The 27,686-nt window shown below is 38.5% G+C and overlaps 1 protein-coding gene across 7 annotated transcripts in view; it reads right to left on the bottom strand.

The window, feature by feature from the left end:
- The window catches only part of ARK2N (arkadia (RNF111) N-terminal like PKA signaling regulator 2N), a 44,353-nt gene that overhangs the window by 10,040 nt on the left and 6,627 nt on the right, over nucleotides 1-27,686 (bottom strand). For 5 of the 7 annotated variants that reach the window (XM_040089716.2, XM_040089714.2, XM_058424059.1 and 2 more), the window contains exon 2: nucleotides 18,546-19,359. In XM_040089716.2, coding sequence (XP_039945650.1) covers nucleotides 18,546-19,269 — 724 coding nt within the window. In that variant the 5' untranslated portion in view covers nucleotides 19,270-19,359. Of the gene's footprint in view, nucleotides 1-9,819; nucleotides 12,383-18,545; nucleotides 19,360-23,466; nucleotides 23,540-27,686 lie in introns of those variants that run through there. The other 2 variants (XM_040089718.2, XM_040089715.2) reach the window with 2 other exon arrangements.

Below are 27,686 nucleotides of genomic sequence, written 5' to 3'. Positions count from 1 at the left end.
GAAATCAGCACAGACTGAAACACACCTCAAAAAGTACAAATAATTTGTTTAAGGATTAATGCAACATCCTACACAAAGCTCTTAAAAGTTACATAGTAGTAAATTGTATGAATTATTAAATTTCAGTTAATGAACATAGTCTGAGATTACAGAGACGTTTTGACATTTGCATACACAGAAAACACAAGTGTCAGAAACACACATTTATCAGAGTATCAGTTATTTGTGTACTGTCTTTTACATTAACACATAAACATCTCCATATCTGACAATGTTACATTTACAATCTTTAAAGGATAAAACCTCCAGTTTAAAATTAAAAATTAAAAAAAGAAAATTACAGGACATTAAATTGGGCAGACAAGGTATTTATCTAGAGAATTTTACAGAAGTCAAATGACAGCTTACATTACTGTAAGGGTTGATTGAATAAAATTAATTTTTTCATAAAACAGATCCAGTGACAATGAATTTAACATTAGGCAACTTTCCTTTCATACCATTCACCTGTCAAGGGCAGGGGGATTTTCCAAAATTGCAATGTTTTTTGGTTGTGTTTATTGGGGGGTTTTTTAAAGATCAACAATAACAAGAAACAAAATTATATTGTGCAGTGATAAATATGCTTTTTATTCAACATGATTGTCAGATGAATTTTTGGCCACCATAATAAAGGAGGAAAGAGGGAGATAAAATTGCTTACGTGATTCTGAAATCTGTCCTTGAGGAATAACAAAAAACTATTTTTGATCTGTTTTGTTAGGACAAACTGGATTCTTTGTGATGAATGAAAATCACTTCTAATTGGAAAGCATGCTAGAAGTTCAGAAAAAAACCTAAGCAAATTCAAGGCAAAGACTGATGTGGGAGCAGATAAAAAGGATAAATAATGCAATTCTGAGAGCATGTGAGTGTTTTAGCTCAAATGCCTTGCCCCATCTACAACTCACTGACAGCGTGGATGAAAGTGGTTGGAGCCCCCCCTCCCCAAATGAGAGGATCAAAACTTTCTTTGGATCAAGGCTTCATCCACACAGATGAGGATAAGACAGAAACACAGGCAGGGCCAAAGCTCAGCATCTTTGCAATTCTTTAACTCCGAGGTTCTTGGAGTTCTGCAGCTGAGCATCGGCAGGACCTTTTTGTTATGGATGTGATACATGGAGGGTACAACTTGTATGGGATAGCATAAAATAATCATAAACTAAGAATGTGTTCAGGAAGTCAGGACTTTCAGAGTTACAAAATGACTAATGAAATCTTTTAAAGTGATAAAGAATAAAATGAAAAACCTTAGGAAAAACTGGTTTCTTTTCAGAGTTTTAAGTGGCTGTTGAAGACAGAAACAACACAATGAACTTGAAGTTTCAAAATTACTTCCCTGGGAAGCTGTTTTTCTGAGGTTTTTAGAACAGATTTTGGTTTTAGGGGCTTTTTCAGAGGGGGTGTTTTTTAGTAACTTGGTGCCTGAAATAAAATTTAACTGACTATTTTCAGAAACCCCTATTTTGTGATTAGCAACACAGTTCATCAGAGAGTGACATTTTGCTTAAGTCGTACTAAAGATTAGTTTTGCAACAAGGTATGAAGAAATTCGCAAAATATTTCGGATCAGACCTGCCTCCAAAACAATTCCATGAGACAATGTTACATTACAAACTTAAAACAGACCCAACAAAAATAAATGAGCTGTTAAATGCCAATGTATTAAAGATCAAACTGTTCGCAACATGAAACGCTGATGATTATGACTGGAACAGAATTCCTGATAATTAACTGGAAGGCAATCTTTGTCTTGTTAAAAGGCAATTACAAAATAATGGAATACAGAGTTCGGAATTAAGCTGGCTGTTGTTCAGTTAATTATTTGTGACAGCTGATGATTAAATTACATGCAGAAGTTAGGGCTGGACTGAAAAGTGGGAGGCATGTTTTCTTTCAGTCTTATCATCAGAGTTCAGCGTGAACATATATAATGTGAGCTGTAAAAATAAACAGTCAAGTGCAGAAGATACGAGGGTCAAGTACAATATTGACTATTTGACCATTTTTTCAACACGTTATCTAAGATTTCAGGATCTCTGGACTGTTCCTTCAGGCCTTTGTTTCTCTGGCTTCTGACTCAGACCTCTAAAAGCAGAAGTGAAATTTGATTTTTAGATAGACATGTCTACGTGAGTAAAATTGTATTTGGACAAAAGGCACCAATAGTCTCAAGTCAAAATTGTACCACTCCTACATGTATAATCATGCAAAAATGTATAATAAATGTATATACATGCAGAGTGATATTCTCATCACCTACCCATAGAAATAACTTGTGTGAAAGTCTTCATCAGTAGGAAATACAAGCATAAACTTGTTATCTGTAGCTCCACTCTTGTATCTTCCACACTTCCAAAGAGCACACCTTATAACTTAGCTTAAATTCAGTATACATCAAACAGACAAAAATATTTTCAATAAAATTTGCACACTGTAATTATATTTTTCAGGGTAATAGCCACCAATTTAACAATCTGGAAAAAAGAACTCCAAACAAGCTGCCTATTTACAAAGCAATCACAGGAGAGATCTATTTTTGCATTTCTCAGCCTTGCCTTTCAGGATCAGATCTGGAAATTTGGAAAGGCCCTGAACACCAGATTTATCCATACTTATCACCAGTAAATGACTAACAAAGCCAAGATAATGGCCACCAAACTGCAACAAGTCCTCAGACTCCCCATATTTATACATATATTTTAAAAAAGCATAAATGCTTATGTGTGTTAAAAAAAAGAGTCAACAAAAACCACACAAAACGAGACAATAAAGAAGTTGCAGACAACAGCAACTAGATGAAACCTGCAGTGAAGGCATACTAAAAAAAAAAAACAAAAAAAAAAAAAACAAAAAAAAAAAAACAAAAAAAAAAAAAAAAAAAAACCAAAAAAAAAACCCCAACAACTTAGAAAAATCCTCTGTTCCCAAAAGCCTGTTTCCTTCTCAGTGCTGCATGGATAGGACAGGAGTGGAAATTTGGAAATAAATAATATTTCCCTAGCCAAGTACAGGATCATCCAGTGATGCGATGCAAAGTGAATGTATGGTACCAAGAAATAAAGACAACTGGCTTCAGCTAGGAAATAAAGTGAAAAAAAAAGCTTTCAAGTTGGAAAGACAAAAAGGATTATCTACAACCACAGGTGTAATTCATCATCTTTTCTTTCTAACAGAGACACTACACGTAATTACTGACTCTAACAGGATTTTAACAGATTACAAAACAGACATCATGACAAACTGTGCCAGAACCAAGACTTAATATAGAACAGTTGGGAGGTTCCCTGGTCAGTAATTTCAACTATCTACTTCAGAAAAATTACATCTTTAGAGAACCCAAGGAAGAAGTACATTTCCCTGGTGACAAGCATTAATTCATTTCTAAAGTAATAAATGCTTGAAAAAGGCAAGGCTGAAAGTTAGTAAGTACCAGAAGCAAAATACGGCTGTTGACATTTAATGCTATAAGTGGGGAGGGAAAGCCTGCTTTCTTTTTCTTTTCCCCAAAGAATTCAGAGGCAGAGATCATCACAGGGACAGCATTTCCAAGTGTCCAGTTCTCCGTTAACTTACACAGCTCATCAAAACTAATTCCACTCCAAACAACTGAATCAAAAGTCACATGCACAAAAATACATTTCTACACATACCAATTCTCATTTTAAACTTGCAACACAGAAAATTAAATCACTTCTCATCTGCTACCCGCTCCCTTGCTTTTCTTAGAGCCACATCTCAACACTCAACTGCCTAACCCATGCTTTAAGATCCACACTCCTATTACCCCATACTTCATTATAACGGCAGCACAAGCAAAAAGGGGAACTCAAGCGTAAAATTTCAGCTGTAGGTTAAAAGCAGCCATTCCATAAGAAGCACTGTCCCTGTGCACTGCATGGGCTGTTTATCACTGCAAAGGAAACACAAAATATTACCTGACAGAACCTGACTGGGCAATTAAATCCTTGAAATCTGTGGAGACAGGCTGAGAGTTGCAGGTGTTAAGACTCCAGGGAGACCTCAGAGCCCCTGTCAGTGCCTAAAGGGGCTCCGGCAGAGCTGGAGAGACACTTGGGACAAGGCATGGAGGGACAGGACACAGGGAATGGCTTCCCACTGCCAGAGGGCAGGGGCAGATGGGATATTGGGAAGGAATTCTCAGCTGTAAGGGTGGGGTGAGGCTGGGCTGGAATTCCCAGAGAAGCTGTGGCTGCCCCTGGATCCATGGAAGTGTCCAAGGCCAGGCTGGATGGGGCTTGGAGCAACCTGGGATAGTGGAAGGTGTCCCTGCCCATGGCAGAGGCTGGAACAGGATGAGCCTTAAGGTCTCTTTCCACCCAAACCATTCTCTGATTACAAGTCATTATTTCTCTTCATCTTTCTTACATTTAGGCATGCTGAGCAGCGCTCATCACCTAAACTCCTTCCCACTACAGCCAGAGAAAGGAAGTTCAGAGTCAGATAATTTCAGCCTGGAAATTGCAGCTTGGAGCATCAAGAGCACTCCCCTCCTTCCCCAGCAAACAGAAAAAGCTTAGGCAACACCTTAGCCCAGGCACCTCAATTTTACAGTGCTCAAGTTCCACAGCATAAATTCCAGAGTTAGGGATGAGATTTAAAATTTGCTACATTTCCTCTACAGGTAGAAGAAAAAAACCTGAAATCTCCAGAGGACTATCCCGATTAAAGTAAATCCAAAATTAAAAGCCTAATTTCAGTGGTCTGAATTGCTCTCTGGAGCCATCACTGTCTCTGCGAAGAAGAGACATGGAGCCATATTTAGGTATGAATATCACCCCAAGTTTTAAGACACACAAAACAGTACAGTAATAACAGGAATGACAATTACAGTACTTTATTCTTACAAAAAGCTCTCCATTAGTGGATCCTGGAGAGCTCTGAGGTGGTTATTAATCTCTTTTGTTCACGGGGGAAACTGAGGCAGGCAGCGGTGTGCAGCTTGCTCAAGGCTAATGAGCAGAGGAGCTCAGCCTGGCTGAAAACAACATTCCCCTCCAATTACTGGGCCATTTTTAACTGGTGAATGAGGAGTTTAGAAGCAGGGCTTAGGAATGCTTTTGGGAAAGGTACAAATGCTAAAAAGACTACACACAGAGCCCAGGGAGACACAGCCTCTGCCAACCTCACCTCCACATCTCGGCTGTGAATGTAGGCATGGATGGTCTCAGACTCACTACTCTAACTGAATAAATTTCTATGGAACGAGTGAGAATACTGAGATATTTTAAAATAATGAAAGTCCTAAGAGTGCCCACTTCATGCATGCACACTTGATGCTTAAATTTAAGAGGTAAGTCCCATTTACTTCCAGATTACACAAAACATAGAATTATTACCTATACAAATTTTAAGGTCAGATGAGCATAATCGAAAAAAACGTATTTTGTGTGCCAAAACCTAAAAGACTTAGGATAAGTGACTTGCCAAAATAATTTTGCAGTGGACACATCAGCTACTGATCCAAACACAAAGTACCGATTCACGAAACTACAGAATGAAGTGACAGCCTTTTTCTTTCAGATAAGCAATACAAACCTGGTTAAATTAAAACACGACCCAGACCTGCCATTTCAAAAGTATGTGCAGCTCAAATGGCACAAATTACCTGAACCCTCAAACAATTCTCAAAGGGGAATGGGGGCTGGAGATTTGTACTTTTTTGTGTTGTTTAGCAGCATGAAATACTTTGTTGCTATTTAGATTTATTTATTTATTTCAGGTTACAATAGTTACATTTCAAATTTTACAGGGTTAAGCAAATAATACATTGTAAATACAATAAAAAACAATAGCAGTGTAACAGCGTTCTCTTTAAAAGCATAAAGTGAACTTTATCAGTGAATCCACTTTCCTGACATTTTCCTTCATTTCACACAGTAAAGCTTTTTTGTTTGGTGCAGGGTTTTTCAATCATAATAATAACAACATAAAATCAAACCAACAATCAAATTATTATCTGTTCTCAGACTGTCTATTTTTTAACATATCACATGAAAAGAAATCTCAAAAATTCAAGTCTTGCTGAACAGCATTCATACTTTCAGGCTTTCTGATGACTAGATGGAAAATACCTTTGACTTAATTTACCAAATTATGAATGAAGATAATAAAGCATTTTTCATTGTGAGTTAAGCAAAGGCACATGGAATATGGATATTGATTGAGACTACTGGGAAGTGGCATCCACTTTGTATCTCATTACAGGACTTATTTTCTGTGATGCTGCCAAACAATGCAATAGTAATGGTAGTAGGTATATCAACCAAATTTCTTCTCCTGTTTTAATTGAAGAGGTGTCTCAGGATGGTTTTGGAAACTGACACACACTTACATAGCCATGGCAGTTAAAAAAAGTAAATAATTCCCTGTGTTAACACAACTTCCATTCGGAAAAGGCAGCAAACATGCACTCCTGGAGAAAATATCCCACTTTCCCAAGCACAAACTGCACCTTTCCACAGAAGGACTCATACAGCCTCTGATGATCCAAACTAATCCCCTGCTTCATCACTCTGCACTTGAAATCCCTCCTAACTTAATAAGCCTATTTTTCCATGTGCCTTCATTTTGCTGATCTAACACCAAGAGACTAACAAAATTTATGAGAAAGACCAATTTCTGGCTTCATGTTTTGCAAGGTACTGTCCATCTCTATCAATCAGCCTGATTATTTTGGCTTCTACTGTACAAATCACACAGTGCATTTGTTCTAACATATGTAACTGCAGTGGTCTCAGTGCAGACCCCCATTATTTTAAAAACATCTACTCAACTGGTCTGAATTACACACCTCCATCAGGCAAAGACTCCCCTCAAGGTCAGCTGGAGGATTCTCTGGACAGAAAGCTACAGAGTAAGTTCAATTTTTAGTGAGATGAAATGCTAGCCCCATTAAAACCAGTAGAAAACTTCTACTACTATCAGTGGAGCTAGGGTTTAATTTCTTAATGCCCTTGAAATATTATTTATAAATTTATCTACATACACTATGTGGATACAGAATGAGACAAATTATATTAAAAGAGAAAACAGTGATAATAAATATGTTCCAAATTGTAATGCAACTGTCATATAAAAATCCCGTTCCATTGAAGTTAAGATTGGTTTTCCAATCTTCACCCTAGCAGCTTAGGTAAAATAACCCAATAATCCTGCACAAATACTAAGAGACAGTGAGCTTAGAAAAATAGATGTGTATTTCCGCCTGAATTATTTTGTCATAGTACTATTAAAAATGACACCGCAAGTTTTACATTTTGACTTTTTTTTCCCCCCTGCACTGTTATTTTTGCAACAGAAAATCTGAAAAGTTTCATTGCCTTGAGTTTGTTTTATGTTGTATGTTATTCTTTTTTTCTAAATAAAACCTGACCATATATCTATTCCTAAAGACCATCCTTACAAACCCCACTGAAAGGAGCATGAATGCCTTGGGAAGAACCTGCAGGCAAGCCTGCAAAAACACTGCACGCTGAAGCCCCTGGACTTCCAAGGGACTGCTAAAAAGGGACTGATTCTAGAAGGAAATCCTTTTACTGCAATGCAGTTTGACATTTAGTGAAATTTAAACTGAGCCTTTATATAAAGGCTTACTTCTTATGCACCTACACCAAAAATGTGAAACCAAAACTGCTGTGTTTCACCTAATGCTAAATCCCAACTCCGGGGTTGTCTGGGGTTGCTTCACTGCTCCTAAGCTGGAACAGCTGCCATATTGAAAACACATAATTAAATATTTGAAGTGATGATATAGGAGCCTGAACCAGATGAGCTGTGGCTCCTCCACCCCTGGAAGTGTCCCAGGCCAGGTTGGATGGGGCTTGGAGCAACCTGGGATAGCAGAAAGTGTCCCTGCCCATGGCAGGGGAATGGAACTGGATGAGCCTTAAGGTCCTTTCCAAACCAAACCATTCCATAATTCTCTGAACAGGCCAGTTGGGTTTAAACTGCAACCATTATCCCTGGAATTACATCAGTCTGCACCAGCCCACGTAACTCGATGCAGCTGATGTTTTCAAAATATACGTAAAATTCCTTAAAGAAACTAAAATGTTTTTTTTTCACACCATTCTGAAGTATAAATCCTGGGGCAATTAGAGAAATTCTAAATCATCTCCATGTCTGTGCAAAACTCCTACTGATTTCTCCCCTACTTGTTAAATATCGTGGTTTTGAAGTACTTTGATGACATGTGAGCATAAGCATACAATCAAAATGTAACTCAGGGTTGAAAAGTAGGCGAGTTTTCTTCCAACAGTCCTAAAGTAGTCTTAGATAAGTCAGACCGTTTCCATGAGATACAGAATCGGTAAGACAAAAATTTATGTTAAAATTTCATCTGAAGAAATTTTAACTCCCTGAGGGTTTCTAGTTGAAGCCCTTTGAAAATAAGAGCTTATAATGGAAATCATGACAAACTCAACTGCAGCCATGTTGCAAAAATACAGTGAAAATATTCAAATATCAGGAGACAAAAACAAAACAAAACAAACAAACAAACAAACAACCACAAAAAACCCCCCACCCACATCAATCTGACACTATGTGTTGAGAACCTGTTTTTTCAAATAGATGCCAAAGACTGTCACACATAGTTAAAACACAGACTCATCACTAGTCTCTGGAGGTTGGGTCCTTCAGGGCTCCTCCCAGATTCAGAATACAGAGCAAGAGAAATGCTCCTGTTTATGGGCAAATCCTTCATCAGGCAGGCTACACTACACCTGAACAGAAAGGTGGGGTTCTCCGGGCAGATACCCAGTTGTGCCCATCAATGTACATTTTCATTTCAAAGGGGAGGGTTTGTGGCAAAGCTGAAGATTTGGCTCCAAGTGAATTTTTTAGACAAGTGGAAAGAGTGACCAAAGGAAACATTATTCACCATTTACAAAACAATTTACAGCCACTGATCTTGCACAAGTGTTTTTATCCTTCAACTAGGTAGACTTTGTGGGGAAATTAAGTTAAAATTATCTATCTATATATCTAATAGGAACTATTCCCTCTGTCTTCCAGGAACCTTGAGATAATTTTATCCTAGAAAAAGTACAAATTTAAAGTCTCTGTGTTCAAATTCTGTCATCTTGTGCTTGTTCTTTTATGTTCACAGCTGCTTGCACTGAAAATAACAGTTAGCAGTGATGGAAAAAAAGTAAAAGATTTAAAATTTTGCCTCCAGTAACAACAACAAAAAAATTATCTATTCATACACTGAATTATTTCAATATTTTTCCCTTTATTTTTTTTTAAAAGATTACCTGAACGATACATTGAAAATTTGCAGAAATTTCACTGGCTACATACCTAATTAAGTTATTATCCATAAATTTGGTTGTTAATTAATTATTCATTAAGTTATTAGTAATTTGTTATTAAATTATCCATTATTAAGTTATTATCCATCTATGACATACATAAGTAAAAATGTTACAGTCTGAGAGATAAATAACTTCAACTGAATTCCATATACAATTTTTTCTGAAATACCTAATTGTTTCATTTATACTGTTTTACAAAAAAGACTATGGGCATGCTTACAGACATACACATTAAAATAAACCAGTCACTGCAAAAAGCTGCTTCTGCATGCAGGGAAAGATTTGTAAAGTTGTCATGCTTTAAAATATTCTGCTCTTATCATCATCATAAAGAGATTTATATATATATAAATATATATATTTTATATATATATAAAATCTGTGAACACCAGAAGGATTCATTTTAGTGGGGGCTGTTTTATCAGCAAATATTCTTCCCTGAAAGATCTTTTTAAACAGATGAGGATAAGCTTTTAAATGGCAATCAAACATAGAACAACTTGTTTAACTTTTACCTGAAATGCACACAATTTCAGACAAGAGTGTTTTCTAGCAAGTTCGTATCAAAATCTTTGTATCAAAATTATGCACAAAGGTAATCTGAAAAGACTTTATCTCAGTACTAAAAATTATCTCCTGCATAGTCTTTCAAACAGTTACTCTGGAAATAACACAGGTCTAACCTAATTTCTTTTTAATGAAGGTATCATATGCTTAAAAAAAAAGTCGGTCTAGGACAAGAATAATGTTAAAATACCAGTGTCAATATTAGACTGAGAACAAAAAGCATTTCTTGAGTTCCTGTTAACGGTTTGATCCAAACTGTCACATAAATTGATGGAAAAACCACTGACTTCAGGGAGGGTAAAATAAAGCCTGACCTACAGAAGATACTGTGGTAACTCCCAACAGGAGGAAAAGAAGGTAAACTAAAATAATTAGGAAAAAAAGTGATTGGAGTTTAAAAAGCAGAGTAACTGAGCTAGAGGATACCTAAGTGTCTTCGTTACTTAAACTACAGACTTTCATTTTCCACTGTAAAAATTTTGATTTAATTTTCATTAGAAACTTTTATCAAGTTCTACCTGATGATAAATATACCTTTTTTTGTTAGCTATGGAGAAGTTACTTCACATGAAGGAAGGCCTTATTGGAGAGGTGATCAAAAAATCCCTATGTGCAGCAATAATAATAAGAATGAAATATTTTAATATATAGTTTAAATTAATCCTACTTTAAACATCACAGTTTCAAGCCTGCCTATTCAGGATAACTACTAGTACAAAAAAAGAACCCAACAGGAAATTCTCTCCCTGCTTAAAAGAATATGATGCTGTAGCATTCCCCATCACAAGTAAAGAATGATTTCAGTGGCGTTCATGTGTGGTCCAGTCTGACGCAGGCCAGCGGCTATCAGACCACCATGGTGTTCACTTATCAAAGCCCTCCTTTAAATTCCTGTGCCAACGCTCAACCCATCCCCTCATCGCTGCTTATCTGAGGGCAGACAGGATTGCTTTTATTCTAGCGTGAAGGATGAGGCTGGGCTGTACTTACAGGAGGAAGCAGTGGCCGCTCTGTGTGCAGAGGCTGGGGCAACTCATCTCACCCCAAAGTTATCTCTTAGGGACCGCTGATAAGCAAGGTTAGGGACAATTCCTGGGAGAGAAAAACACTGCCAGGAAACATCCTCGGTGAAGGCTTATCTCTTCCCACTGAGACCCAGGGAACAGCAGAGCAGACACCTGGAACTGGTGGAGATGACCTACAACTACAACTGCACCCAAACCAAGCAAATGGAGATGTGTGTGCATGTGCCTGTGTTCACACAGGGTAAGGAAGCTGCCTTCATAAATATGCCATCTGCAGCACAGCAGTGACACTGATAAAACCCTGGAGAGGGAATGAGCTGCTGAATGGAGACAAAAAAGGAATTAAATCTGCTGTGCACGCTTGTTATATAGACAGCTAAATTTTTTGGGTAAGCTTATTTATTAGTTCTGCCTAAAAATGAAGAAGCTAATGCATGGCAAGTTCAAGCTGCAAAACTTGAGACTAAACAGAGAATTAAGGAAATGTCATGGGTCTGTATCGAGTCTGGATCTCTAGGGTGCTTTATCTATTTAAATATAAAACTTATTTCCTTATATAAATGTTTTAACATGCAAAAAGGGCATCTGGATGAATACCCTGAATGTTCCTATTGCAGCAAACACAGCCCTACTGCTTTTGGGGTATCTAGACAAGGACTCTAAGTTTTATTTTCACAAGTTTGATGAAAGCTTAGGGTGGCTCCCCCCATACACCTTTAAAGGTGTTTATATGTGTGTACGGGCACATGCAGGTGGGTATACCATGATTTTTTAAAACTACATATATTCACTATAAATTAAGAAAAACAAATATAATATAACGGCAATAAAACCAAAAGAGAAAACAAAACAAACGCATACGAAGAGAAAAGCAAACCTCATTTTTAGCAGAATCCAAAATAACATCAAGATTGCAAAGAACAGATTTTTTTTTTTTTTTTTTTTTTAAAGTTTATGATTGATTCAGATCAGGCTCTGCCATATTCCCATTCTCTGGAAAGACAGGTGGAAAATTATTATTAAAAGTTGCTGGAAACTCTACTGCGGCACCGGCATTTTGATAGCCCACATATGAATTAAACGGCTGCTGAGGAAGTACTTGGCTATCAGGCATCTGCATGAAAGCCCCTGACTGTGTGGTAGGGGGGGTTCTTTGGCCAACTAGTTGGATTTTAGGTTCCCTGGGCTCCAGTTGTTGCTTGCTTTCTTCGTCCGTGTCAAGACGGGTTAGCTTTTCTATCCACATGCGGAATTTCTCCTCTGTCTGCCTCTGCATCTCGGCAAAGCAGTTCATGGCCTCTTCCAGGACATTGCCTATGCAGTTCCTATCCCACACGGTGCCCCTGTCAAGCAATCCTGGAATTTCCCTGGTCGCTCCTCCAGATCCCCCAGCACGACTGAAGCCAGCTTTAAAGACATTGAGGCCATTTGATAAGACATCATTAAGTAAGAACATCATACTGTTTATTAAGGCATGTAAACTGAGGAAAACAACTTTTCTAATTCTGCCCCTTGGATATGACAACAGGAGAGGAATTAGCGTATATTAACCAACAGTATTACTCTTATAGTAAAATTTTACACCCACTGAGATTATAACAGGAATTTTGGCACTGAAATTATTTTTATTCTTGAAGTCTCAGACAATTCTGTCACAAAGGTCTCTTTTATTACCAAATTACTCCAGTTCCCCTGCAATTTGTTTTTAATTCAACTGAAGGTGTCAAAAACATTATACAATAACATGTTTAGTTCTAATAAGCTGCAACCCAAAATACTGTTTTTTAACTGACAAACCTGAATAATTATGTGTATTTTACTTACACACTTGGACCCTTTTATAAATGGGCTGTTAAACACAAGTGGAATTGGCCCAAAGCTCTTGGCTTGACTTTGGGAAGCATACAGAACACCGATGAGGAGAACAGATGACACGAAACACCAAAACACAGGGGGGTTATGTGACTGCTATGCCAACACAGGACGGCAGAACATCCTCTGCCAGGCGTGATGGACACAGCTCCATCACAGGGACAACCTGCAATCACAGAGCCCTGACCAGCCTCACACCAGCCAGGACCCTGCCCTAAGCCACCATTCCTGCAGCCAGTCCCAGGCAAGGCAAAAAACAGGGAATGGTTGGAAGGAAACTGTTCTGCTTCCGGCTATGCATCAAAAGCACAGTGAAAATGCCTGGCTTTGGAATTATCAGGAAGAACTGCAGCAGCCAGAAGAGAAGGCCAGTCCTCTTGGCCTTACTCCACGTATCAATAAGAAAAGGCAGTGGAATCCATATTTTAAAGTCTAGAGTTCACTCAGGAATCATCTAGGAAGCAATAAACCCCCATGAAAATGAGGCTCTGTACCCGTTTGAGGAATCATAAACAATATGTGCATGCCATCCAAACACACAAATGTTACCAAAGGTAATTCCAAAACATGACAAGCATCACATTACACTGCACAAAGGTGCAGAAGCTGATAATTTAATATCTGAATGTGAAACTAGTGCCACCCTCTAGCTTAAGAAAAATAAAAAATACCCTAAGAATGAACAAAATCATTGCACAACATAAGTAAATACTTACTAATAAAAACCTAAGGTGCTAAATCTTTATTAGTAATTCACTGAGTACATTACAGTATCACTTAAACATTACATTCCTTTTAGGAGCTGTTTAAGTGAGGTATACATAGATCCTTCAGCAACTGCTAAACAAAGTCCAGGGTTATTCTCTTATTTCTGAAGGGTAGTTTTAAGTCTTTCTTGTCCATCTGTTTGCCTATCAGACATGCTGGAAATTCAGCATTCAGGTCCTCTGCTAAAAATAATTACTTTATAGCAACTAATTTACATCTCTCCAATTGCATTTTAACTAAAATGAATTAAGTAAAATGCTACCTTTTTTTCTAAAACATGGCTTCTTTTGTATATTGAATATTTTTTCCTCCTAAAAGAAGTAATATTTTGTTCATTTAGTTCTAGTACTGAACATCCAATATGGTTCTGTTTATTTGTCTTTAGTCTGGATCTTACCTTAAACTCAAGGAACTAACAACTTAAAATCTTTCTAATTTCCACAGATATATGAATAAGTAATGTAATTTTTAATTGCAATTTAAATAAAAACTATTGATAGTGATAAGTGAGACAACCTTCTCAGGTTTTTAAAGTTAAGAATGAAGTAGAATGGTCAAAGTAGACAAAATTGTTTTATAAACTGAATAAAGTATGTATTGAAATATATATAGCTCGGCAATACAAATTTTAAAAGGCATCATTCACAGAGTATCTCAAATTTACAGCAGCAGCAAAACAATGATTTAAATGCTTTCCACATAGTTACTACTACAAGTCTTATTCAATCTTTTATTTTAGGGTTAAAAAAAATCCCAAACTTAAAAATGCATTTTTACATATTAAAGTGCTAGCATTTATTTAATTGATCCCTCTTCTGTCTATAAACTCTAAACTAAAAGGTTGGGTTTTTTTTTAAATTATGCCAAGTTGAAAGGAGAAGAAATTTGAGGTCACAAAGGGGTCAGAATCAAAGATTCCTCTCTCATTTTCAAGATGACACCTCCCGCAAAAGAGTACCTAAGAAATGCCCCAACGCTGTCTTTTTATGGTATTTCTTAAATTCAATCTAAGTTATAACCAAATCCAAAGTAATTTAATTTAGGAAGTCTGGCAACATAACAATGTAATATATGCTTCATCTTCATTCTGACTAGCAATGGTTGCTTCCTCTGTGTTATTCTGCTGCAGACAGTTCCAAATTAGTATCTTAGAGCAAATCATTCTTAACAGACTATTTATTTTTCCTAACTATTAACTATAATTGTCATTCTGAGTTACGTGAACCAAAATCATCCCTCGCAGATGCTTCATCCAAGATCTATACATAGTTCTTAGGAGGAAGGAACCTGTGCCCATCTCTGCATCCACTGCATATTTAAAAAGTCTTGTTGTTTTGATTTTTTTTTTTAACAAAGTGAGATGTATCTTTTTCAACATTAACACATATTTTTGTGATAGCCTAAAACATGAGTCATCCCCATTTCAATGATTGTTTCTGAGCTGTAGACAGCACAATGGTGGTAAAATGCAAAATATTTCTGTATATTTTTTTTGGTTTTAAAAATCCCTTACTTCTTCCAAAAGAGAACTGTTTACACAGCAATAAATATTGATTCTCACACTTGCTCTCGTGCCAATTTCATTCAGAGTTAAAATGCAGCATCACACGTAAAATAGTTTAAAGGAAAAACTTCATATTACAGCAAGAAGTCTAGCAGAATCTATTTCAGGACTCCTACGCCATGTTTATGTGGTGCTTAAGAACGGCAAAATCTTAAATGCCAACAGAGAGACTCAGTCATTACAAGGTAAAAAATTGTTCCTCATCTTCAATAACCCCAAAATCACAGCATTCCCTGAAATAAGAAACCAAAGATTATGACTGCTCACATCAGTGAAAAGGTTTGCAGGAGCACCCCTAGTTTACACTGAATCTATATTTTCAGCTGTAAATTAACACCAAAAGATGCATTCAGAATACCGTAAATTACATTGTGCTGAGCGGTCCTGCGCAGCTCACAGTACTTGTATTGAAGTATCACCAGTAAAATCTTGACTTTTCAGTATTTCTTGAGCCGAAAAACAAGACTGCCACTATTTTAATCCACAGTACCTTTAAGTTCAGCAGAGAGACCTGACTTATCTATTGTACAACTGCTCTGTTTGTAACTTCATGGTGTCGTAATCATCATGTATCTCACTGAACATTTTCTTTACCTTAAAAATTTAGCCAAACATATTTCAGAGCCAGGGATGTGGACAGTTTAAAAAAAGGCTTATTTAAACTATTGCACAATTTAAATGGAAGAGTTTTAGTGGCACAGCTACTATATTCTCAAATGTGACAATTTAATTTTTCAGACTACACGGAAGCAAAGTGCCTGCTGTAACGCTATCTGTGTTGACAGCTTAAGAGTCAGTGTAATTTTTGTCTTGAGGGCCAAATTCACTGTCACTAAAATTTTTAAAGCATCTCAGTAGACAAAGCTATTTTTCAGGCAACAGAAGGCTAAAAATGAAAATTATATGAAAATAAGTGATGTTGAGTAAGTAACCAAGACTGCAGCTAATGTCCAAACACAGACTAAGAGAAACACAAGCTGCCTGTAAAAACTCTTCTCATTAATATGTACAGTGAACTCTCTTAAAAGTAAAGGCAAAAGTTTTTCATGCTTATGTAGTGACACTGAAGTCAAACCTTTAGCCTTCCACTGTGTGCAGAGAACACTGGTGCCCTGAAACTCCAATAATGCTTTTTGAAACCCTGTACTGTTTTCTATCTACATGCTTGCTCCCTCAATTTTGAGGCTATTCAGAGTTTTTTGGTAAGGGCACTAAAATGGCTTTCTAGCCAGAAAAAAGGAACTGAGTCCTTTTTGCCAGCTCCAGGCAGAGGGATGGCAGATGGCTTGGGAACCCACCACTGCGACGGAGCACTGGGAGTTTGACCACACTCACAGCTGCACCGCAGCTCTAAAAACCACATCTCCTTCACCCACAAGCAGCACAGGATGCGTTTTTTGTACAAACTACATCCTTATCTCTACAGAGGGTATTTCTTGCTCACACTTGGAAGGTGCTTTCCGCAAAGCAAAGCCATTTCTGTTTAAAGGAAAACCGCAGTGTGGCAGGTACGCATTGCACCCCATGGCACCAAGAGGGCAGCTCAAACCTTTCAATGTCTTAAACAGAACTCAGCTTCGAGCATATGACACGTACTGTAAAATTAGAATAAATGTTAGTGTCCCTCCCTTGGGATAGTTTGTGTGTTCTTGCACTGCACGTAAAGCTGGGCCTTGGTGTAATCATCACTAATAGTCAAGCTCTTCATGGGATGGGATCCCTTCACCAAAAGCATCTCATGGTCAGGACTGAGAGTTAAATACAAAAGCACACAGGGATACACAAAAAATATCCTGGAATGGCTTCAGGTCCCCCACAATGGCCCTCAGAAACCTAAGCAGACCCAAAAATACCATGTGATGCCATTCTGGATCACAAGGTACTTTCGTGGCTTAAAAAAAGAATGCGACCTAAGGGACTAATTCTGTGTGTTTTGGGGTTTTTTGAGAAGTGGGGAAGAACCTGTCCCAAAAATCACTGAAATAGTCTTCTTAAGCAAGCTTTAAATTAGGCTTAAATTGCCCAGAGAGTAAATATTATAAATAAAAAGGCAAAAACTGTGAAAGCTACAAGACTGACCAACTACTAAATTGGTAAAAATAATTTTAGATCTCTATTAAAAGTTTACTACACAATAACTATAGGAGGATATGATGCCTTTTCCAGACATTCTAATAATAAACATTTACTTCCTTTGTGCAACCTGCTTCCTAGCAGGTGTGGGAAAAATGCCAGTTTTCATGGTGACAGCATCATCCACCATAATCAACTTAGTTAAATCACTTATTTGTAAAATCTGCTGTGTTATTTTAATAATTCATCTAGAAAGCAATAGTTCATCAACTTAATATTGCAGTTTTCCTTTAAATGTTCTAGCCCTATGTAAGATGTAATTTTTTCTCAAAAAGAAAAAACTTCTAGCACAACAGGCAAAAAGGCATATGACCCAGTAAAAATTGGCAAGCAAAAAAGTTTATTTTTATGGATTTTATTTCTGATTGCCATATGATGATGGTTCTATGGTAAAATACGCTGCAAGAATAATTCACACAAAATCCTATCCACAGCACTTGGACTAATAAAACAACAAAGACTCAGCAGACAAAACCCTTGAAGATTCAACTTTCTTTTGCTAATAAAATGACACTAATAAAATGACAAGGCCCCTATAATTTGCTACCTCCCATCTTAACACAGATGTGTCAGAGAGTTGGAAGTGTAGAAATTATTGATCCTCACAACATAGAAAAATGGTAACAACTTTGTCTAAAGTGTTGAAAATTTAGTTGTGAATATAGCTTGGGCACCTGTGTAATCATATCTGTATCCTAAAATAGGTGACCAGCTGCAATCTGAAAGAACTTAGAATAAGGCTAAGCAGGTTTGTCATGCACTGACATTTGAGCTGAAAGCACAGAAAAAGTGCAATAATGGCCAGGGCCTTACTGTTACAAAGGCAAGAGGTGTGCCGTGCCATTTCTAACACAGCTGCCAAGCTGTGGGCTTTATATATTAAAGCAAAGCTGGCCACTTATCTTAAGAATTAGATTATCACCATCTAAGGGGGATTTGACAGCACTGACATGAGTTCATATAGGCTTACAAAGATCTGAAAAATCCAGAATTCAAAGGTAGTCCTTCCTCCCATTTACCATTTCTATGTTTTGTTGGTGTGCAAAAGTGCACAGGAACCTCAGAAGAAATTTTTAGAATTTGCCCATGTCTTGTTATTACACTGCAGTCTTCAAATTTACACAGAGCTGCAGTTCTCCTGGGTTTTTCTCAAGTGTCAGTCATCTAACTTAGCATGACAGCTGAGAAACGATGTCAGGCGCGTTACAGTTCAGTTTAAAAAACATCCTCTACCTGGTATCTCTGCAGTGATTGTCTTGCTGCTCCCTGAAACCTCTTCGTCATCGTCTGACGAGCTCGTGCTGGAGTCACACGTCAGGTCGCTGTCGCTGGTACTGCTGTCCTGCAGCAGGTTGTACTTCTTGCGAGCAGCCGCCTCCCGCTTCTGCCTCAGGAGCCGGATCCTCTCTTTGTGCTTTTGGCTCCGGTGACCCTTTACCTTGGTAACTCGGCCATTCTGCTTATCGCTAGACTGTCGGTTTTTCTTGGCAGCCATTGTTGAAGTCTCACTTTCAGACCTGGATCTCCTGGATTTCCTCCCGACTGCAGCCCCGGACACCGCAGAAGGGTCTCCCTCTGCGGTGGCTTCAGATTGGCAGGGCTCGTTCTCCTCCGTGGAAGACAACGTGTCTGAGTCGGCCAAATGCCCGCTGGATGAAGGGGAAAGCATGCAGTGGTTAGAAGAGTCACTCTCATAAACTCGGCCACCCACTGGCTTGTCGCTCTCTGTAGATGCCAGCTGAGACTCTGAGGAGTCCCGCCTCAGCTCCATCAGCAAGCAAGGCATGGAAGAGAGCACCGCAGAGTCTGCTGCAGTGGGCACACTGTTGTTCTGAGGTTGTGGCTCGAGTTCTATAGGCCTGTCTTCATCAGAAGCAGTCTTTTGCTTTTCAGAAGACTTTGGTGGAATTTCTGAATCAACAAGTTCTTCTGCCTTTCCTGCTGCCTCCATCTTCATTGCAGAGCAAGGTCTATCCAGACTCAAAGCATTGAGCACATTGTCTAGGAGGCTGCGTGAGCTAGACGTGGTCTCCAGCAATGCAGCAGCCTGCACAGGAACAGAACAGTAGGAAAGAATTACACAAGTAACTCAGCCTGCTCTTCACAGTGTTACCTTAAACAACTCACTGCTTTCAGCTGTAGACTGGGTTTACAGAACCCCAGAGTGGTTTGGGAGGAACCTTTAAGCACATCTGGTCCCACCCCCTGCCATAGGCAGGGACACCTTCCACTATCCCAGGCTGCTCCAAGCCTTGTCCAACCTGGCCTTGGATATTCCGAGATCCAGGGGCAGCCACAGGTGCTCTGGACAACCTGTGCCAGGACCTGACCACCTCACAGCCAGGAATTTCTTCCCAATATCCCATCTGTCCCTGCCCTCCAGCAGTGGGAAGCCATCCCCCCCTTGTCCTGCTCCACCATCTCTTGTCTCTCCAACTCTCCTGGAACCCCTTTAGGCACTGGCAAGGGGCTCTGAGGTCTCCCTGGAGCTTTCTTTTGTCCAAGTGAATACCCCAGATCTCCCAGCCTGGGTCTAGAGAAGAGCATCTTACTGCTTAGCATCATATTGGTTTTCTTAATTTACCTTTTCCTAGTGAACTCATCCTGTTACACCAAATTATTCCTTCATTTACACATCCACGAAAAATGGTACTGGAGTTACATTGAATGGGCTTCCCAGTGGAACGATTCTGCATAGGAACCTACCTACCAAAGACTTTATTTAATAAAGAACTGCTACTGAATTGTCAGAGACACAGCTACAGGCTCTGGCTCCAGAGGTGTTTGTTACACGTCACACGGATTGCTCTCACTAGAGAACCATCATGCTGGCAAGTCACGTAAAGATGTTTTAGGAATATCTAGAACACCATTCAGGAAGTCCTTGAGTATCTTCCATGCAAGCCCTGGTTATATGAGAACCTCGAGGCTGATTTGGTTTTTCTCAAAATCTGCCAGGAAAAAAGCATTAAGTAGTAGGGGCTGCATGCAAGAAACAATATCTACCTACATCAGTATCCTACATTTTACTTCAAGTTATAATTTAATAAATTGCATTGCTTCAGTGCAAATTCAAAGACCAAGCTGTTTATCTGACTGATAACTTGAACATTATCTACCAAAAAGTACCTGAAGCAACATCAAGGAAATTATCTTGGAGAGATCAATAGTTACCATTTTGTCTTCATTATTCACATTTTGCCTTTCACCTGAATTTTCTCTTAGAATGCAACACAGAATAAAGAACTTTAAATTACCATATTCACTTACAGATGAATAGCATAGAAAAAATCCTTTACAGCTTCAGTAGTAAATGATAAATTTATGGCATTTCAAAAAACAAACTGTAAGCAAGAAAACACAGCAGTGAGATCTTATTTGAAAAACTGCATTTCCGCAGAGAAGGCCAATCAGCACTTGAGCACCCTGAGGAAGCATGGATGGTTCAGAGAGATTTTTCTGTATCATGGGAACCCTTCTTTAGTTTTCTGTTCCATCCCAAGCTGCCTGCAAGCAATGTAATTGTATACATATATGTAATACACAATATAAAGGTACTTCCCTGTTTCTGAAAGGTGCTGTGCAAGGCTCAGCATTGTCCTGTGTGCCCTAACCCACTTTGAAACTTAATTTTTAGAGAATACTAAAATAGAGTTCATGCTGCTATCAGGCTAATGAATGAACTGCTGTATGGTGCAAGGAAATTATGAAAATACTTATGGGAGAGAAACAGCAGAGAAGGACAGAAAGCTTGGTTAGTATCAGACATCACAAGAAAGATGGAGATGACAAGACCAGGTCTGCTAAATATGAGAAAAAAAATCCCAAATCCCAAACAAGTCAGGATTCCCCTCCCAAAAGCCAGAATAAAATGCATATTGTTGAACAGAGGAACATGTATATCAGGAAAAATATTTGTGCATACTTGCATTGAGTAATCCTCTCTTAAAAGCAACTTCAAAGAAGACTTTCTGGAGACAGTAATTTCATGTAAGCAGTAAATACCATGTAGGAACAATTTATTTTCAAGGCTACAGCAGAGCACCAACAAACCCAAATTATGAATACACACGTTCTGAAACATAAATTCATGTCAGTAAAATCAGTATTTCTATGTTATTTGCTCACAAACTTGTATTATCAAATAATTCTCCTACTACACAGGTAAGTAAAACACAGATTTGATGATGGAACAAGTGGAATTTGTATTGTATCTGCTAGTACAACTCCCAGCTTTCCTCTGGCCATGCACTTTAGAGTGAAAAATATCTTCTCTAAGGGTTTTGAAATGTATACATAGGGAAAATATTGGTTGCTCAGACACAAAATGAGAGTATTGGCTTGACCAAATGAAAACATACTTAAGTATTCATACTAATAACTGCAGAACAGTTTCTGCACTGTTCAATCTTTTAGCCTGGGGAGCACAAAGAGCAGAGCTTAACACGATGCTAAAGGGCAAAGTCAGCTGTGGACTTTTTTCCACAAAGGTCCTTCTTAGAAACATAATTTACCTCACAGCTCCCAAAGGGGCTGTAACAACACCAGCACTTGCTTTTCCATCTCCCTGGTCTTTCAGCCAGAAAAAAATATGTTTCATCTGCACACTGCCACCTTGCTAACAGCTCAATTACAATGATCTTATTGGATTTTTTTTTAATATTAAGTGGGATCTATAACTATTCCAACCACACTGGTTTGATCCTTCACACAGTGATTTTCAGTGAGCTGGCAGTAGAGGACAGAAGTGTAATTTCACAACACTGATGGGTTTCTATATAATAGAAAAAACCCACATGTTCTGGTAAGGTTTTTACTCTACAGGTCCATTGAACGGGCTCTTGAGACATCACCTATTCCATTATTAATATATATATAAAGCAGAGCTTTGCCTTTCTCTCAGTAGGGGGGGAAAAAAAAAAAAAAAAGAAACAAACCCTACCAAGACTCAAACAGACTTTGCTGCAGGGAAGAACACAGTCAGTTTGGCAGAAAATATCTTTGCCAAGGAAAGCCTTGTCTCAAAGAAAGAAAAACTGTCCTTATTTAGTCCTACATGAAAAATGTACAGAACAGCATGAAAAGACTTTATTGAAAACTTCTCATTCTTTTCTTGCCACTTACCTTTCTAGTAATAGTACTAGAAGAGGAAATCTCAAGGTGGTACTACTCTTTCTACTGAAATGAGAACACAGCACTGAAAAACACATGATGCTTACAGACACAGATGGATACCTAATTAGACGTTGGTGAGAAATGGCATTTTCCTTTTACTGATGAACAGTTACTGCAATGACAATTTTAAAAGGCAATTTTGTCAAAACTTCTGTGCTGGATTTTTCCAACAGAAAATGTTATTTTCCAAGTCACACATAGAACACACCAGTGCACAGAAACCATTAAACTATCCTGGGAAATATTTTCAAATCATGGATTCATTTGTAAAGGCACATAATTTGTACACTAGGAAATCTGCACTCCAGGGAAGAATTCCAGAAGGATTTTGAAGGTCAGATTTGCAGAGAGAGCTCAGCCTCACTGGGTTTTGTCCCCATTCTTTTCCTATCTAACTGACTGCACCACCATATTCCCTCCTGTGCACAGACCTGGGCTCATCCTTCTGTGGATCAACTCCTTTCAATAAGCCAGCAGAAATCAAAATGAGAAAGTAAGTGACATTTTCTGCCAGAGCTCACAGGAAGGAGGGGAAAGCAAGCACAAATCATCCCTGTAGGAAAAAAAAAAAAAAACCCCAAACCCCAACAAATCTGCTTAAAAGCTACGTGCTGTTTTGTATCATCACACCTTGAACACACAGGCTCTGCAAAGACAGAGGGTCCCAAGTGTTCCTTCACAGCATTGTTTACTCTGGGAAGAAACTCTTGTAAATTACTAAAAAAAAAAGATTTAAAGCAAAAAGCCTCAGAGGTGATAGCAGCTTCCTAAAGGACAATTTTCATGTAATGTATACTATGGCAGAAAGACTTATATTAAAGATAGCAGGTTTTCCAGAGCAGATCTCAGGCATCAGACTATAAAAAGAAATAATTTAAGAGTGTTAGACTAGCAGATCAGCTGTGTGTCTTTGGAGAGGGACTGTGAACCAAGAAACCCCCAGGAAATTACACAATTTAAGCACACACCACTCACACACCTTGCCTGCACCTCTTAGTCCACTGCTGATTTTTGGGGCCTTACAGTGCCTTCCTTATTGGGTTCTTTCTCCATGTCCAAGCAGGCCGTTCAACTTGTGTGGAACTGCAGCTTCTGCTGGTGGTTGTTGCCTGCTTATCTCTGGTTTGAGCTCCTGGTGCCTCTGCTCCTTGGTAGAGCACAGGGAACTAAAACAGCCCTCACTTAGGTAAACAGCACTCAGCAGCAACTAAAATATCCCTTTGTTACTGATGTCCTTCCCACAACACAGACAAAACATGGCTCTGTATCAGCTGTTGGGAAGACTATTAAGGAAATTAATTCTCTTCAAGAAACAAACATTTCCAGCTCTAAGTTCACAGCTTAAGGTTGAATGCTTCATCAAATCCAGCTACTCACGCCAAGCAATCAACATACTAAATCAGGTATCATATATTAGCAGCTAGAATATTACTCATTACAACTTATTTAAGCAGAACAAGGAGTATCTCACAACAGCATGAAATACTTAATAAATCCCATGACACTCTAACCTTAATTGTACATTGTCATTTTAAGTGTTACTGAGCTGACTAATGATAAAGATTGCCCAGCTTGTATGAAACAAACTAGCTATTTTTTTTCTGAAGCTATGGACTGGACAGATTCTTGTTTTGGAGGTTCTAGTGTTTTCACAGCAGCTTATTGGAAAACTCACTTTAGCTTATTACTAACACATTTCCTCTTAACCACAGTCCAACACACCACCTCTTTTCCCCGCTTATGGTCATATCACCTTATGCCAATTCTAGCAATTTTTGAAATGAAAAAAATATCTGGCAGAACACTGCTTTTTAATGCCCTTTCAGTTAGTGCTGAAAGAAAACAATTTGAACAATCCACCACCTCTCACCACTTACCATTCATCTGGAAGCCTTTTTTTTTTTTTAATGAGAAACTGTGCTTATATTATTGCAACAAGTAACATCATGTACGTTCTTTACGCTTTTGTGACTACAGAAATGAAAGAACTGCAGTGCTCTATACAAGTTGTTCAGAGTACTCCGTTAACTAGAGATTTGTCCAATCTTTCCAACCCCAGCATTTCAGTGCCACAGAAGTCAGTTATTTTCATCCAAATCTGAATATGCTTTGACATTTATAAGGAACTAAATGCTATAATGGCTCACTTTTACACAAACAAATATTTCCATTGCCAGCGGATTATATTATCTCACATTTACCCAATAGAGATGGAATAAATCAGAGGTGTGAGAGAGGTAATGACAAATGCATAAAACAGAGGCTAACAAAATTATGTAAAACAGCTGACTATTTTACAAAATGTAAACACACAGACAAGCTCATTAAGAACTCTTACTTGAACACTTGATAGACTGCATGTCTGAGGGGGGTGGGTTGGGAAAGGAGAGAAGCTGCATACAGCCTGGGTACTGAAGAGTTGACTGTAATGAAGTCTGCTCCGTAATACAGGACAATTTTTGGCAAAACACAAAGTTAGGCCCTCTTCTGACAGAAGGACGTGTAACTCTGAAAATGTGAAGTGTTAATGAACCTGTTCACTTCCAAAGCTTCACCAAAACCCTTCGCAGGTGTAGCTGTGTCTCGATCATGCTTTTTTTTTTTCCTCAAATCACCTTCTTTTCCATTGAAAATCAACAATTAATTCAGCAAACTCATCAGTGACATTTTAGTACAAAAACCACACAGATATCAGGGAATCACAGAATGGTTTGGGTTGGAAGGGACCTTAAAGAAGATCCAGTTCCAATCCCCTGCCAAAGGCAAGGACGTGGTCCACTAAATCAGGCTGTTCCAAGCCCCACCCAGCCTTGCCTTGGACTCTTCCTGGGACGGGGCATCCTGTGCCAGGGCGGTGCAATCAAGAATTTCTTCCTAATATCTCACCTAAACCTACTCACTGTCAGTTTAAAGCCATTACCTTATGCCAGATAGAAGAATGCCTAATTAACTAAAAATGCATCAATTAAAATAATCAGACACCAGGAAAGACTGATCTGCACTCAGATAAATCTCAGATCTGCACTCAGACAGAAATACCAATACTTTCTGGACTTTCCAGCTTGTTCAGCTCCTCCCGAAGATACCACACATTCCTTTTCATTTTCTTTTAAGTGTCGCACAAACCCGTGCACATAAAACAACAGAAGTGGGACCAGCACTCAGACAATTTAACTGAAGACAGTTGACTCAGCTCTGTGTGGATGTGTGCGCACGATGCTCCACAGCAGATTTTTCATAACTGAGCCGCCCCCACAGGGATACTGTGTAATTTATATAGCGTTCCTTTGAAAATGCTACCCTAAAGCTGACTCACAGGCATGCGACTCTACCTAGGGCGCATTTCTGGGAGTGGAGCTGGATCTTTATCAGATGATTCACAAATCAGGCTTGGTAGCAACCTCAAAGAATAGAACCCTTCAGAGCCGACAAAACTAAACAAAACCGACAAAACCTAAACTAATTCTGTGTTTCAACTGGTTTTGCATAAATAAATGAAGGTTAAAAACAGGCTGCTCCTACTGAGTGCTCACAGGCTGCATATACAAATTGCCCAAGACTGAACACAAATTACAAGTGTATGTGTTAATACAAAGCTTTGCAGAGCATCCTTTGTGATCTTGAAAAGCAATATTTTTTTGTCCTACATAAAAAGCAAGACTGCACATTTAAATACAAGTTTTTGCATTGTAATGCTTAATGCACAAATTCTGCCTCTTTCAAAGGACAGGCAAGTACCAGCTAAGGTTTATTTCACAATTCCACACACAGACTTCCATAAACACTCAACAGCCGCACTTGGAATCCCACAATAAAAAAATCACAATCCATGCACACAGATAAAAGCATGTAGGGTTGGCTGCACTTAGGCTTCTAAGAATCTCTTTCTCATAACGAAACCATTTTTCTCAAGGGTACAACAATTTAAAGTCTTCAAAGCTCTCTACTCTAAAAATTAGACGGGGCTTATCTTTATTACTAACTGTTCCTAAAACTTTAAGTGACTTACTTTTACATTTTTTCTTTCAATAAAACAAGTGGCAGATATCAACACAATGAAAGTTCCCTTTTCTCTTTGCTACACCTTAGCTTGTAGGAGATCACTCTACAGGGTATGGGCCATCTTTTTCTAAGATACTGAGTTTAAAAGATTTTCCCACTTTACCTATCCATTTCTGTTTCTTGAACAAAATGGGTTCTGTGCTTCCCCATTATATATAAACATATCTCCTCAAGAAATGTTGGTCTTTTGTTCTACCATGATCAAAGTAATGCTCACGTAAAAGCTACATCTTGAATTGCTTGAGCACCATGTAACAAATTAACCCTAATTTTCAGAGCAGAAATTAGGAACGTTTACCTGAGCTACCCTGAAAGTAATCCACATTGCGTCATTGGCCAACAGCTCCAACTGATAGATGAGGAAAACTGCAATGCAACTTCAAAGTAGCAAATCCATCTCAGCAGTGCTGTATTCACAGAAACATAAAGGTTCTAAAATGAAGTCCAGCCTTCAACCCAGCACCACCACCATGTTCACCACGAAACCATGTCCTCAAGTGCCACATTCTACAGAGATTTTCCAGCATCTCCACATCTTTCGCAGAGACGCAAAAGCTCAAGGCTGAACTAGACTTGCTGTGGGTTTATGATAGCCATTTAAGGAAGAGGAGTTATGAGACACTAAGTAACTCTACAGTTTGTAAATATTTTATGGTCAGACGTTTTTATACATCTTTGCCATGGGAACCAAACAAAACCGACCCTCAGGTCTTTTAAAGTTTCAAAAGCTTTAATTCAACACCAATGAATGTTTTTGCCATAAGGTATAGGACAGTAAGATACCCATTCAATAGTCTGACCATCAGGTGACACATCCAAATTCTACAGAAGGGCTGAGAAGGAGCCGCAAGCCCAACATGCCCTGATCTCAAATAATTTTCCTATCTACATAGCCACTCATCACTTGATTCTTTAATTCTTAAGCTAGTAGTATCAAATCTAAATATTACAATACAGATTTACAGGAGGTATGCCTCTGAAAAATAAATGGTATCAGTACACTAAAGGCAAAGTCATGTGGCACTCAAATGATGAGATTTAACAGCTGTTGGGCTGTTCTTGACACCAAATGACCAGTACCAAGAGGTCCCAACTGATTTCAGCATCCACCAGATTGCTAAAGATCAACAGTGCAGT

This window comes from Hirundo rustica, chromosome Z (assembly GCF_015227805.2).
Source record: "Hirundo rustica isolate bHirRus1 chromosome Z, bHirRus1.pri.v3, whole genome shotgun sequence".
Taxonomy (NCBI): Eukaryota; Metazoa; Chordata; class Aves; order Passeriformes; family Hirundinidae; genus Hirundo; species Hirundo rustica.
This window is presented reverse-complemented; position numbering and strand designations above follow the sequence as displayed.